Source organism: Centropristis striata, chromosome 1 (genome assembly GCF_030273125.1).
Source record: "Centropristis striata isolate RG_2023a ecotype Rhode Island chromosome 1, C.striata_1.0, whole genome shotgun sequence".
Classification (NCBI taxonomy): Eukaryota; Metazoa; Chordata; class Actinopteri; order Perciformes; family Serranidae; genus Centropristis; species Centropristis striata.
The window spans coordinates 43038935-43054000 of NC_081517.1; the positions used below are offsets into that span (position 1 = coordinate 43038935).

General features: G+C 34.9%; 2 protein-coding genes across 2 annotated transcripts; both read right to left on the reverse strand.

Moving 5' to 3' along the window:
• Positions 1–2978: 2978 nt before the first annotated feature.
• Positions 2979–8099, reverse strand: si:dkey-30k22.5 (lecithin retinol acyltransferase family protein). The gene is made up of 2 exons (XM_059343241.1): positions 7608–8099; positions 2979–3336 (listed from the first exon to the last, which is right to left on the reverse strand). The coding sequence occupies exons 1-2, from the start codon at positions 8097–8099 to the stop codon at positions 3181–3183; spliced, it is 648 nt and encodes a 215-aa protein (XP_059199224.1). The 3' UTR covers positions 2979–3180.
• A 943-nt stretch (positions 8100–9042) lies between these two features.
• Positions 9043–14664, reverse strand: lrata (lecithin retinol acyltransferase a). Its single transcript, XM_059343230.1, has 2 exons — positions 14005–14664; positions 9043–9815 (listed from the first exon to the last, which is right to left on the reverse strand). The coding sequence occupies exons 1-2, from the start codon at positions 14536–14538 to the stop codon at positions 9663–9665; spliced, it is 687 nt and encodes a 228-aa protein (XP_059199213.1). The 5' UTR covers positions 14539–14664; the 3' UTR covers positions 9043–9662.
• Between the last annotated feature and the right edge of the window lie 402 nt (positions 14665–15066).

Below are 15066 nucleotides of genomic sequence, written 5' to 3' on the forward strand. Positions count from 1 at the left end.
CTCTGTCCTGATGTGATGTATAGGGCAGGAAGATAGGGCCGCATTGAAGAATCAATGTTGGGAAATACAACAGATATAAGTCGAGCGGTGTACGGGACTTTGTTGTACTGTAAAAGAGCCATTCGGAATTGTGCGGTGTATGGAACACGAATGTGCTAATAAAACTTGCTGAACAGAGTATTGAGTGCTTTGTGTTTGGCCAGCTCACCCATTAACTTAGTGCAGTTGTCAAAATTGCCACAACATGTTCTATTTATAAATTATTGTTCCATTTAGAGTAAAATAGACGATAAAGCACAATATGCTTTGGGCATGGCTGTGTTTTGATTGACAGATTGCTACCACGGCGCTCTGTGTGATTAGGTGTTAAAGCGTTGATGTTTTCACAGTGGGGTATTCACTTCATGAACATATTGGTTGCCTAAAAATGTCTTGTTTATTGGTGCGTTGGCATTGGCTGGTAGCTTATCGTCCTCCTCCCCAGCTCCAGCCCGATAGTCCAAATATCCTCAGTTCTCCACAAACCATTGGGTGACATCACAGTGGCGACATCCACTCCTTCTTATACAATCTACAATTAGGACCCAGTCTTGCCTTGAACTTTTTGCGATTCTCAAAATCTTCAAATAATTAAAAGATGAATTCGACTCAGTACTCTAACAGTACAAAGTCTGTACAACAGTCTCTCTGTTTTGGTGTCATTTTGGCTAAAAGACTTATGAGGATGAGGGAGCTCAGTGAGACCTTATGTATGGAGAAACTCCGACATAAAAACGCAGGCAGGCAGGCAATTTTTGATTTGAAGTATGGAAGCCTGTATTAAAATTTCTGAAGGACCTGAGAGAGGTTCATGTTAAAATTTGAATGATTCCAATTAAGTGATCACACTGACTGGAAGCTGATCCTTCCCTCTGCCATAATGTACGGATTTCATCTGATGGCAAAGCTCCATTTTTGTTTTAGTTGCTGCTGTTGTCCTATAAATCTCCAGTTCAGGTCGGCACTTTCCTTTCTCTTGTTGCTGTTGTCACATCCAGTCTATTTATGTTTAAATATGCTGCCGTGTTGTTGTTTGTTTTGGTTTTTGTTGGTTTGTTCGTTGTTGTTTTTGTTTTAACTTTTATTCTTTTTTTTCTTGTATACCAAAAAAGCATATAAAACTATGATTGCTTTGTGAGTAACATGTATTCTAACCAATGTGAACTTGGCAATAAAAAGAATGTAAAAAAAAAAAAAAAAAAGATGATGAAGGAACACATGCACCAAATGTTCATTTTGAAAAGTATAGTTCAGTTTGAAAGCCATTATATTTCCCTTTAGGGACTTGCATTAACTTAATAGCTTTATAGGCACGGCCAGGTCAGCCATCATCAAATTATAATAAAGATTTATTGACTCGCTACTATGTAAGTAACTTGCTCGCCACTAAGTGTCTCCTCTGGGGCCTGTAATAATTTTGAATATTTTCCCTTTGGACAAGCAGAATTAATAATTTACATCTCTGGTCCTCTGATTCATGAAATGATTAATCAGCCAGAATGTCAAGGTTGATTTTAATCACATTTCCTGTTCACCATTTAAGTATCTCCTGTGATTAGTTGCTTGCTTGCTCTGAATTCTTGGGGGGAAATGCTGAAAGAAGGTTCAGGAATGTTTCCCAGTGATGCTATTCTGATTGTTGTCACAATGACAAAAAGTTGACCACATTCTCTGGAGTAATGACGGAGACATTATTCCCATGGACCGTCACGTATTTTAAATGCTTTGTTTTTATCGGACACAATCCACTGAACGTAATAATAATAATAATAGTAAACTTTATTTATACAGCTACTGAGTGCTTTATATGGAACCTGAATTAGAACATTTCAGGGTTGTAGTGGGCCAAATCAAAAACATTTTCCTATATAAAAATAAAATGGACTAAATCTGATGGCAGTAGAGAAAAGGGAAGCAGTTAGAAATACAAGTTTAATGGACTGACAAACACATGACATTTGTCTTTACAATATATGAAAATCATACTGTTTTTCCATTTTTTTATTAAAATTATTGCACTTTGTCCAAGCCAGCCTTTTAGCTACAGCCTGATAGAATATAACATTGCTCTGAAAAAGCATTCGCTACAATATTCCGACAACATCCATCATGTTTCCATAGGTCAATATCTTCTTCCCAGATATCTCCGTCCAGCTTTATCTCAGTCTTCCGGAGTCTGCCATTGTGTTTAGTCATTTCAGTCCATGTATAATCTATGAGCTGCTACTGTTAAATGAGATTAATGTAGAATATCAGATCCAGGTGAACATTAATGATGAATAATGAGGCTTATAACAGCACGGCAGCATATTAGAGGCAAACTATGAAGGCAAAGGAAAATAAAACATCCTTTTAATATATATACACTACTGGTCAAAAGTTTTAGAACACACCAACTTTTCCAGAATTTAATTGAAATTGATGCAGTTTAATGTCTCAGTGTTCTCTGAAATTAATGCACATTTGCAACATTTAAAATTCTTTATTGAGCATGATAGTGTTTTGAAAGTAAAAAAAAGATGCAAAATCAAATTTTATGTTGGACTAAAGGACTAAAAAAAGACACAAAATGACCAAAAAAAGACACAAAATGACTAAAAAGACACCAAAAGACACAAAATGACTAAAAAAAGACACAAAATGACAAAAAAAAGACACAAAATGACTTACAAAGACATGAAAAGAATTAAAAAATGGACAAAATAGCCCAAGACTCCATAGAGTTAAGTTGTTAACCCATTACTTGTTCCCTGAAAAAGGCCTACTTGTATAATTCTGAAATGTACATTATCTTTCAGTTTTGGTTAAGCTTACCTTTTTTTATTTACCTCTGGCAGTTCACCACTTACCTTTGGACCCTTTCAAGCTGTTCATTTGACTTGAACTGCTTGAATTTCAATAAAAAACTGGAAAAATTGGGGTGTTCTAAAACTTTTGACCGGTAGTGTATATCTAAAAAAAAAAATCAACATTTGCCCAAAGAAGGTAAAAGTTAAATCTTGACATTTTCATCATTGTGAACACATTTTTTCCCAATGCCTTAAGTCACATAGCTAAACCACAGGCCTTCATTTCAGTTTCCAGCTTCCTCCACTGTGTTAAATCAGTCTTTTTTCTCATGAGCCGTCTCACCAGAGGCCATCAGGCTGCCATCCAGATAGTAAATGAGATCAGCAGGGTCAGTAAAACTGTCACTGGTGTCACACAGCCCAGATACAGCGTGATCCCTACACCGCACAGCGCCGTCAGATAGGCACTCATCCTGCTGCAAACTATCTTCCGTACTGTTGTGCAGAACTACAAGAAAGAGAGGGAGAATTAGACATGATTTGAGGTCAATAATCCAATCGGATCCCCTTTATTTGTATAGCACATTTAAACAACACAAACATCTCCAAAGTGCTGTACATAAAATCAACAATAAAACAAACAATTCCATATACCAATCAGCAATAAATAATATGTGTATAAATCTAAAATGATGACATAAATAAAACAATACAATCAAACAGATAAACATAGTAAAATAAAATAAAAGACGTAGTCAAAAGTAGTAAAAGAAATAAAAGAAATAAAAGACACAGAGGACCACAAAACTCACGCAGTGTTAAAAAGCCACGGAATAAAAATGGGTCTTGAGACGAGACTTAAAACATAAATCATAAATAAATCACTAATTACACTGTGAAACTTTTTACTGTAAAATTACAGGAAATTACTGGCAGCAGTTTCGCCAGTAAGTTACTGTAAAATGTACAGTCTCTACTGTATTATAGAAATACAGGTCTGTTTACTGACAAACTGTCTCGTAACGAAGAAAAAAAAATAGCGCAACGTTTAAATGTTTAAATCTAAATTATAACTAATGGTAACACTTTATAATAACCAACTAAATAATGTTTATAGATGGTTTATAAACCAATTATTAACCATTTTTAAAGTGCTATATATATATTTAATCTTTAAATGTTTTCAGCCAATTTCTTAAAGGTTTATGAATCATTTCAAAATCATTAAAATACTTAATATGGTGTTAAAAATGTTATAATGAGTGCAACTAAAACTATTAATAAACTATTAATTATAATTCAATTGTTTGTTAATGGTAAAGTAACTATAAACTTACATGAATATACCATCTATTAGCCATTTATAAATGATGTAGTTAGTTAAACATTAATAAATTATGTATTTATCATTCTAAATGCCCTATATACGGTTTATAAATGATGATTAAACATTAATAAACTATCTGTTTACCATTTATAAATTATGGTTATTGTAAAGTGTTACCTAACTAATATATTAGGATTACTGGGGGGAAAAAAACACATTGTGATTATTTCAGCCCAGACAAAAAAGAAATAAAATAAAACTCAATTCCTGAAAAAAAAAAAAATATCATTTTGATCGTTGGAATGCCTGAGCAATCATGATAACTCCCACAATGCATTGTTTTTACAGCAATATACTGTACAATCATAATACAGCAAGTTACTGTTAGAAAAGAGTTCTTTCAAGAGGGAAGAAGCTCTTCATTCCCTCCGGACGGCAGTAATTTCCACCTAAAGTAACACTAGATGGAGCTACTCGTCTCATGTATAAGTGACGTTCATTTTCACTCCAGTGGGCTGAAGCAAACAACTCTGCTGTGAAAACATCCACATGTGTTTCCTTCAGTCACACGCTATCATAAGTGCATTTGCTGTGGATTAACATCACCTTAAACTGAGTGTTTGTACAGGGTTTTTTTTTCTATAAATCCCTGGAAATTACTGACGGCATTGCACGTATAGCAAATTTGCTATACGTGCAGTGAACCTTAAGCTTTTGGCTTTTGCATGTGACCTTTCCCATGCAGTGGTCTTCAGGGTGCAAAGATTAATTCTCTTGTGGATAGTTAACATTCCCATTAATCTCTAAAGCATTGCTTCAAATAATAATCACTGGAAAGCTCTTTAATCATGACATAAATAAAGTTTTGTGGAGTGTAGTTTAAAGTATTTTAATGTATCCCTAAACAAGACTAATTGGTGGCTTGAACTGGTATGACTCCTCCTGGCCATACTGGCTGTGGAAAGATTCCTTCGGAAAGTAATTCCAATTAAAGTAAACAAACTTTTAAGCCTAGGAACCCAACAAAACTGTATCCCTGTTCAGCTACAGCTAATATAAGTCTTCATCTTTCTGACTTATATATATATATATAAATATAGTGCACTGTAAACAATTGTCTTGTAAATTAACAGTAGAATACTAGCAGCAGGGTTGCAGCATTCTACTGTTAATTTTAAAGTTCCCTCACTGTTATTTACTGTACAGTGTTACTGTGATAAAACCACATACTGAATTACAGTAAAATCCTGCATTTCATTGATTTTTACAGTAGACTAAAACACAGTATAGTGCTGAAGCTAGTTGCAATATTTCTTTTTATTTATTTTTTTACTTTTTTTACCCTTTTATTTGTCTTTTTTTTTTTATCTCTAACTCTGTTTTGGATTGAGCTTTTATTACTATTTTATTCTATTTTATTTTATTGTTTTACTGTTTTTAGTATTGTTTTTATTTATACCTATTTGTGTATGATGTATTCTATTTTAATAACTGTACAGCACTTTGGTCATTTTTAAATGTGCTCTATAAATAAACTTTGACTTGACTTGACAATATTGTTGCAGTATACAATGCAGTCATTTTTTGTAAATAGAGCATATTACTGTCTGAAAGCCAATTACTATGAATTAATAGTGTCTTCACTGTAACCTCAGTAATTTTAATATACCATATACTGAATGAGTTAGTTAAGTAAAATACAACCATTAAAATGTGGACAAGAAGATACTTAGAAAATATCATATACATATCATATATTTTATGGGAAACGGCAAGCTACCTCCATATTTTGCCCAGAATGCATTGTTTTTTACAGTATAATACCTTTTTAATGGAAAACAGTCACAATTTGGCTGTTTTATTACAGCAGTCTGTTACAGTGTGGCTATCCTCCCAAGGTACTGTATATTTAGCACAGTTTTCACTTCCAATGTAAACAAAAAATGTAATTTTGCAATAAAGAAAACTACTTTTGTAAAGATACCAACATCATTTAACAAACTGGGACTGCTGAATTCTCATATTGGCTTTAGTCAAACTCAGTGGTGGAAAAAGTATTCAGATCCTTTACTTAAGTAAAAGTACTAATACCACCCTGGTAAATTACTCCACTACAAGTAAAAGTTCTGCATCCAAATCTTACTGAAGTAAAAGTTGAAAAGTATCAGCATCAAAATCTACTTAAAGTATGAAAAGTAAAAGTACTCGGGTTATGCAGAATGGACCAACTATGATTGTTTTATATATTCTAAATATATGATTACATTCTTACATAATTACAATTACATAATTTTGTAAAGATTGGGCTCATTTAATTACTTAATATACTGTTAATAGATTTAATTTAAAAAAAACTCTAATCACTTTACATTGATCATATATATTATGTTAAATCTCGACCTGAAAAGTAACTAAAGCTGGCAGCTAAATCCTAGAGTAAAAAGTACAATATTTGCCTAAAAATGTAGTGGAGTAGAAGTAAAAGGTTACATAAAATGGAAATACTCAAGTAAAGTACAAGTACCTCAAAATTGTACTTAAGTACAGTACTTGAGTGAATGTACTTAGTTACATTCCACCACTGGTCAAACTTGGGAATACATTTCTTTTTTTTTTTTCTTCTTTTTTTTCTTCTTATCTTTTTTATTTCAAAGGACATTCAAACACATTTTCTTTGACTTTTGTTTGTATAGTTTACAAGTCCTTTTCGATTATTTCCCCATACCACCCCCCCCCCCCCCCCCCCCCCCCCCACACACACACACACACACAGGGATAATCCAATACATATAACAAATTAGAAATACTATTACCAATAATAAAAAAATACAAAAAGAGATTAAGTAGAACAGAAAATACATACACACACACACACACACACACACTCGCGCGCACACCCACCGACACGCCGACACGCACATGCACACACATACACACATACACACCTACACACACACACCCATTGAGAACATAAAAAGTAGGGCTAAGTTATAAAGAAAACAAAGAGAAAAAAAGAAAAAGAAATGTGGAGGGCATTGCTTTCAATCTCAATATGTACATATAATTAACAACCAACATAAGATTTATTATTATTATTATTAATATTATTATTTAATTATTTATTTATTTTAATGTGGAATACCAGCCTCATGTCAAGGCTTAGAATCTACCTGTTCAAATTTATCAAACCAGAAATTATAGGGCACCAGAGCTCATCAAACAGATAGCCTTTTTATATTTCTCCAAAGTCATTTTCTCTAAAGGCAAGAAAGAAGATATTTGGTCCACAAAAGTCTTAAAAGATGGTGGTAATGCATTCTTCCAAAATAAAAGTATACATTTCTTTGCAAAATAAGTAATCAAAATGAATATTCTTCTTTTAGACTGATCTAGGACTACATTTCTAAAGAGGTTTGGGACTGGTCTCATTTGATTATTAAAGGAGACTATACCTGGTAGGTCTGGTAGCTGATGGCCATGCCATATCTGCAGTACATCACGTAGTGTTCACAGTTGTACCACAGTAAGCTGTAAGTGACGGAGCCCAGGAGTTTCTCAGCCCTTCTGGCCACCTCGTCCCCGTCCAGAGGAGGCTGGCTGCAAATTTTGTCCATGTGGTTGATTAGAATCTCTGAGCCATACGCAAAATCAGCCAAAGAATCCACCCTGACACTGGCAACCTTCGTGATCACCCCCAGCAGTAGGCGGTTATTGGTCACCATCTTGGCAATTGCAGATTTATTCTTCGAAATCACAGGAAGGAAGTCCGGGATGAGATGAGCTACCCGGTTGTCTCCCAAGTAGATGCCAAAATGTGTGAATAATGTCCTGGGGACTTCTAGTAAATCACCGCGTTTGTACAGAGAAAGGTCATGTTTGGAGTCTTCCTCCTCTTGCTTTTTGGAAGCGACGAAGAAAAAGTTGAGCAGTTGGTAGAGAAACATGGCGGCAGTGTGCTGCCAAGTGCTCAACGCCCATTTTATTTAAGTTGGATTTGGGAGGAGCTAAAGCGGTTAGCAGGATTAGATATTGGTCAATGTTTCAGTACGTTTTGGACAGAAATAAAGGAGCTTTTTCTAATCACTGTGCTGCATGGCTGGATGTTGAAACACAGGCCTTGATGTATTAAGGTCAAGGGTCCTCATTAAGAAGAATGGATTGGCAACCAGTTAAATCCTCATTTAAAAGGTCTCTAATATTGAGCCATGCAGCCTTTGTTTTTTTTCGTGCACCAGATTGTTCTACAGCTCTTTATTCATCGTTATTCAGCACTTTTTTTTTGGACATTTGAAAGAACTTGTTTTTTTAATGCATATACTTATTGTGAAGTTATAGAAATGCAATGACATGTGAAACTTAATCTGCTGATTTTTTCATAATATATGGTAAAAATGTAAAGGTCATAGGTGCATATTACATCCAAAACGTAAAGACTGCAGTTTAATGGCACTGCTTTGATGTGATTAATTGAAAATTTTGCTGTTATTACTCAGCATTTCTGCAGCATATCTACACTATACATCCACAAAAAACAGTGTCTTTTAAAAAAGGCCTGAAAACCTTTCTTTTTAAAAAGGCCTTTTATTAAATGTATCATTGTGCTTTGGCTTTTTTTAATGGCTGTTTAATTGGCTGTTTTTAATCTTGTTGTACTCTGTAGCACCTTGGGATTGCTTTTAACAATGAAAAGTGCTTTACAAATAAAATGTATTATTATTATTATTACATTCTGTGTTACTGGATGGAAACCTGAGTCTCTCAATAAGAAAATATATCATGAATTATTACATATATTAAGGCTAATTTATGTATTTCACTGGCATGTGGTTGGAGATATATGGAGGGTCACACTCACGCAAGTCACACAAGTAAAAATACATTTTTTTATTAAACATTTGTCATATTTACAGCATTATATTAAGTACACTACTAAAAAATAGCCATCGTATATACATCAAGTACTGTAGTCATTTTTGTCTGGATTCAAATGTTAGCAAAGAAATGAATCACTAACTGTACTCCTATATAAAAAAATAATGTAGCCTATGTATTTCCCAAATAATTTTCTGAGACAAAAATTCTTATAGGATCAGCAAAGCATCAACAGAAAACATTAACCATCGTCTACACCAGTGGTTCTCAACCTTTTTGAGCCGCGACCCCCAATTTAACATGCATGTTCAGTTGATACGACGAATTTTGGACAAATAATAAAGTAGAAAACAACCAAAACATGTCCCTCTCTGAAATGATGTAATTTAATATCAATTTTGTGCATTTATATTTTATCCAAAAAGATTTGGCGACCCCCAGAAATCATCTCGCGACCCCAATTGGGGTCCCGACCCCAAGGTTGAGAATAGCTGGTCTACACAATCAAAGGAGAATAAAGTGGTAATGCAGACTCATAAGGCATCAGGAGAGAAAGGCACCGTCCTGACAAAGTTTCAGTCCTTGCCAAGTAAAAGTTCAGTTTGTTTGTGCAGGTTTCCTTGTGCTGAACTCCTTTAACCAGCCATCCACAGAGTGAAGGGGATAAGGATTGTGGGTAATGTAGTTGATGGTGCCATGCCGAAACAGACCATGGAGATCATTCCAAGGAGGCCTGTGACGATCACACTGCGCTCGTCTCTGATGAGTGATTTCAAGCACTCGCAGAACTGCAAAAGGAAAGAAATGCGTTGATTATTTAATGTTGTGCTTAATATACTAATATTATGTAGAGTTTTATACTATTTAAAACATTTCTGATCAACAGTTTAACCACCAATCAGTATGCAACTTTGACCTGGAGGTGACCAACAATGGTACTCTACACCAGTTACATGTGGACTTTGGATTAGAGAAAGAATAACAGAAAATGTGTAATGACCCCTTCTTGCTTAATAACACAATGAGATTGAATGAGGAGATAAAAAAGGCTTAACCCTTTATCCGGCAAAGAACTATATTTGGTAACTTCAGGTAATATTTCGAGAAAAAAGTTGCAAATTTACTAGATTAAAGTGGCAAATCTACAAGAAAAAAAGTTGCAGATTTAAGAGATTTAAAGTGGCAAATCTGCGTGAAAAAAGTTGCAGATTTATGAGAGAAAAGTCGGAAAAAAGCAACTTTTTTTTCTCCCAGATTCACCACTTTAACCCTTAATAGGACACTCATTGAAATACTTGCAAATTCCAAATTTCAACCCTAGAGAATATTGGAGGATATTACATACAGCCAGAATGTGTAAAAAAAACATACGGAAATAATATTTTATTTAAGTTGCAAATTTACTAGATTAAAGTGGCAAATCTACAAGAAAAAAGTCGCAGATTTAAGAGAAAAAAGTGAAAAAAAAGCAACTTTTTTCTCCTCCCAGATTCTCCACTTTAAATCTCATTAATCTGTGCATTTTTTTCTCGTAGATTTGCCACTTTAATCTCGTAAACTTTTTTCTCAAAATATTATTTTCGTATGTTTTTTTACACATTCTGGCAGCATGTAATATCCTCCAATATTCTCTAGGGTTGAAATTTGGTATTTGCAAGTATTTCAATGAGTGCCCTATTAAGGGTTAATTAGAAAAATGGCGGTCTGTAATTGGGTTCATGCTTTAGAAAGTGGATTCAGGTAAGGTTCGGACAGAATTTTCTAGGATATACCAGGCTCAACTTTTCAGAACTGACTGTAGTTCTACAAAAAAGCCAGGTCCACTCCATGTTGGTTGGTTTCGATAACCTGATTTGTAGATTTATTTAGGAATGTGCACCACTTTAAGCACAATCTGAACTCTTTCCTGCCTTTCTTCTAGCTAGGTGGAATAAAAACCACATGTACTAAAACCAGAAAATTTTACACATTATTTTTAATAATACACACTGCAAAAAAAGAAAAGTTGGGTGAACTCAAAATTTCAAGGCAACAAAAAATGTTTTAAGTTGGACAATTAAACTAAATATTTTAAGTTTTGTTTTTGAGTTTGCTCAACTCTGAATTCTGATTTTTGTCAACTCAACTGTAAGTTGTACTAATTTATAATTTTACATTGTAATAACTTTTAATCCTTACTTCTGCTAACTTCTGCAATGTGCTGAATTGGCACAATTGTAACGCAGCTATGAAATGTCAGCTAATGTTGTGACCACAATTTTGAGTTAGCATTGATACGCTAATGGCTACTCTTGTAGCTGTAACAAGCAGCGCCGCAAGCATCAGTTAGCCGCTAGCATCAGTTAGCCGCTAGCATCAGTTAGCCGCTAGCATCCGTTAGCCACTAACATCAGTTAGCCGCTAGCTTTCGCTAATGAATTTCATCGCTTTCCTGCATTTCACAACAAAGAAATAAGAGTTATCAGAACTATTGTCCCTTGTTTTGAACCCCAACTTAAAGATATAAGTAACAACAACTCACAAACTTGTTTTTGAGCAGACAACTGGCTTTCTTTGTTGTGCTAACTTACATTATTGCCCTAAATGTCAATCATTTATATTTCCAAGTTTTACCAACTTAAATCACTGTTTTAGGCCAAAAAATACAAGTTGGCTTTTTTTGCACTGCAGTTGCCCCAAGAGAAAATGTTTAATACGATTAGTGAGTTTAAACCGGAATTAAATTGATCTCAAAGTGAGATGTGTCATCATCTGGGGGCTTACCCACTTACCCACAAAACCTTCCTGAGGGAAACCTTGACCTGAAACCTGTGGACCAGTTCTGTTGGGATTATTTTCTTTTTATGGAACATGTTCCCCAATTAAAGTGTTTAATCAAAATGACACACACATATTTGGATATTACTCAAACGTATGACTACTTTTTGTTGTTGTTTTTAGGTTTGAGTGAGTACTGTTTCTAATGTGTTGATGGATAAAGTGACTACAAAAAGACTTTAAAACGTTTTTTTTTGCTAAGGAGCTTTATAATATAAGCAGAATGATGCACTCCAAGGTGCAGCATGGAATACACATTGTAGTAATACATATATACAGTGTAAAGTAACTACGCACATTTACTCAAGTACTGTGCTTAAGTACAGTTTTGAGGTACTTGTACTTTACTTGACTATTTCCATTTTATGTAACTTCTTACTCCACTACATTTTAAGGCAAATATTGTACTGTTTCCTCCATTATATTTATCTGTCTGCTTATATTACTTTTCAGGTCGAGATTTAACATGAAAAACATGATTAATTTAAAATGATTACACATTTTTATAAATTAAACCATGTAACAGCAGTTAAATTAGCTCTAACTTGACAACATTAAAATGCTGCTGAAATAAATGCATCAATAATATATTTGGAATATATTTGACAATCTGAGTGGATCCATTCTGCAAAACAAGCACTTTTACTTTTGATACTTTAAGTACATTTTGATGCTGATACTTTTGCACTTTTGTACTTTACTTCAGTGAGGTTTTGAATGCAGTACTTCTACTTGTAGTGGAGTAATTCCACAGTGTGGTGTTACTTCTTTTCCTTGAGTAAGGGATCTGAACACTTTCCCACAGTGGCGGTTCCACACAGGGGCCTCCAGGGGCCACTGCCCCTGTGTAGAAGCCTTTGGCCCCTGCTGTGGCCCCTGTGTCAAATTAATAATAAAATGATGAATTTATAACGATGAATAATGGAACAATTCTAACCTTTTTTTGTTCAAACAATATCTCATTGTACACAAAAGAAACCCAGAATGTTACATTGTATAATAGTTTAACTCTATGGAGTCTTATTGGGCTATTTGGTCCATTTTTGAATCCTTTTCATGGCTTTACGTGTCATTTTCTGTCTTTTTTGGTCATTTGTGTCTTTTTTGTGTCTGTTTTAGTTATTTTGTGTCTTTTCATTTTGTGTCTTTTTTGTCATTGGTGTCATTTATGTCTTTTTTGTCATTGGTGTCATTTATGTCTTTTTTGTGTCTGTTTTAGTTATTTTGTGTCTTTTTTTGGTAATTTTGTGTCTTCTTTGTCATTTTTATGTCTTCTGTGGTTTTTTTTTTTGTTATTCTGTCTCCACATTTTGTGTCTTTTTTTGGTCATTTTGTGTCTTTTTTGTCATTGGTGTCATTTATGTGTCTTTTCTGGTAATTTTGTGTCTTTTTTTGTTATTTTGTGTCTTTTTTTGGTCATTTTGTGTCTTTTTTTGGTCATTTTTATGTCTTCTGTGGTTTTTTTTTTGTTATTCTGTCTTCTCTTTTTGTGTCTTTTTTGGTCATGTTGGTGTCGTTTATGTGTATTTCCTGGTCATTTTGTGTCTTTTTTTTGTTATTTTGTGTCTTTTTTTGGTCATTTTGTGTCTTCTGTGGGGTTTTTTTTTGTTATTCTGTCTTCTCATTTTGTGTCTTTTTTTGTTATTTTGTGTCTTTTTTTGGTCATTTTGTGTCTTTTTTGTCATTTTTATGTCTTCTGTGGGGGTTTTTTTTTGTTATTCTGTCTTCTCATTTTGTGTCTTTTTTGGTCATTTTGTTTCCTTTTTTGTCATTGGTGTCATTTATGTGTCTTTTTTGGTCATTTTGTGTCTTTTTTGTTATTTTGTGTCTTTTTTTGGTCATTTTGTGTCTTTTTTTGTCATTTTTATGTCTTCTGTGGGTTTTTTTTTGTTTTGTTATTCTGTCTTCTCATTTTGTGTCTTTTTTGGTCATTTTGTGTCTTTTTCAAGACATTCAAAGATTTTGAATGCATAAATATCATCTTTGCCATTTTTTCATGTACTAATGTGCTCCTCTGATTAAACACTGGCCCCTCCTTGGCCCCCACAGTAAAACTGGTCTAGAACCGCCACTGCTTTCCCACCATGCACATAATATATCCAAGACGACAAATTAAGACATGCATTTAATTCTGCACTCATTCACAATGAGTAGTTTTACCTTCTCTGTCTGCTTGCTGGCTGCACATCCGTATCTGCAATATGTGGCAAAATGTTCACAGTTATACCACAGCAGACTGTAGGGGACTGCTCCGATCAGTTTCTCAGCTCTCTTTGCCACATCTTCATTGGGAATGGCAGGATTCTTCATCAGCCTATCCGTGCGGTTAATAAGTATGTTGGAGCCATATGCAAAGTCCTCTAATGTGTCCACGCGCACTGTGGCGCACTTAAACATGCAGCCGAGGATGAGTCTCTTGTTTGTGATGACAGAACTGATGAGCTTCGTGTCGTTTGTGAGCACCGGCAGGATGTCAGGGATCAGGTGAGCCACTCTACCGTCTCCTAGATAGATGCCGTAGTGGGTGAAGAGGGTCCTGGGCACCTCCAGCAGGTCTCCCCTCCGGAGGGGCGGCGGTGGCGCGCGCTGCGCTGCGCGATCCCGGTCCTCAGGGTCCGACCAGCTGGACTCAAAGAGTTTGAAGTTGGAGAGGAGAGAGAGCTTCTCCACCAGGAATGTCAACAGCTGCAGCATCGTGAGAGTTTCCGGGAAAAATATCAACTGCTTCAGTGAAATTAGCTTTTTATCCTCTGGCACGAGGAGGAGAAACCGCTGCGAGGAAATCCCGAGGACATGATTGGCCACGAGTGACCTCCTGCACGTGCGACCTCCCCAGCATCCTGTTGTTGTTTTTTTTTTCCTTTTTTTTTCTCCAGACTAACGCACATGGCTCTGCACTAAACTCTTGCATTAATCATCTTATGAGCTGCAGCAGAGCAGATAAGGCAATTAATTCCAAAGAAGAATTAAAGCAAAGCACACTAGTTGTATTCATGCAAATAAACTTGCATGAAGTTAGAAAGTAAGAAGTTTGAAAATGGATACATTAACCAATGCAATTTAAAAAATTAAAAATAAAGTTTTTTTAAAGATTACTTTTAAAGCTGATGTGAAAAGTGTGTGTAGAAGTTTCTAAATGCTGTTTCACTGTGTTTTCCTGAAGATCTAAGACTTATAGCAACCATGATAGCAACAGTAAAGGTTTACAGTAATATGCTCAGT

Coding starts and splice junctions, on each gene's coding strand:
- si:dkey-30k22.5 (XM_059343241.1), bottom strand. CDS start 8,099: ATGTTTCTCTACCAACTGCTCAACTTTTTCTTCGTCGCTTCCAAAAAG. Junction 3,337..7,607: donor TCAGCTACCAGACCTACCAG/GTATAGTCTCCT, acceptor TCTTTCTTGTAG/TTCTGCACAACAGTACGGAA.
- lrata (XM_059343230.1), bottom strand. CDS start 14,538: ATGCTGCAGCTGTTGACATTCCTGGTGGAGAAGCTCTCTCTCCTCTCC. Junction 9,816..14,004: donor CCAGCAAGCAGACAGAGAAG/GTAAAACTACTC, acceptor TTCCTTTTGCAG/TTCTGCGAGTGCTTGAAATC.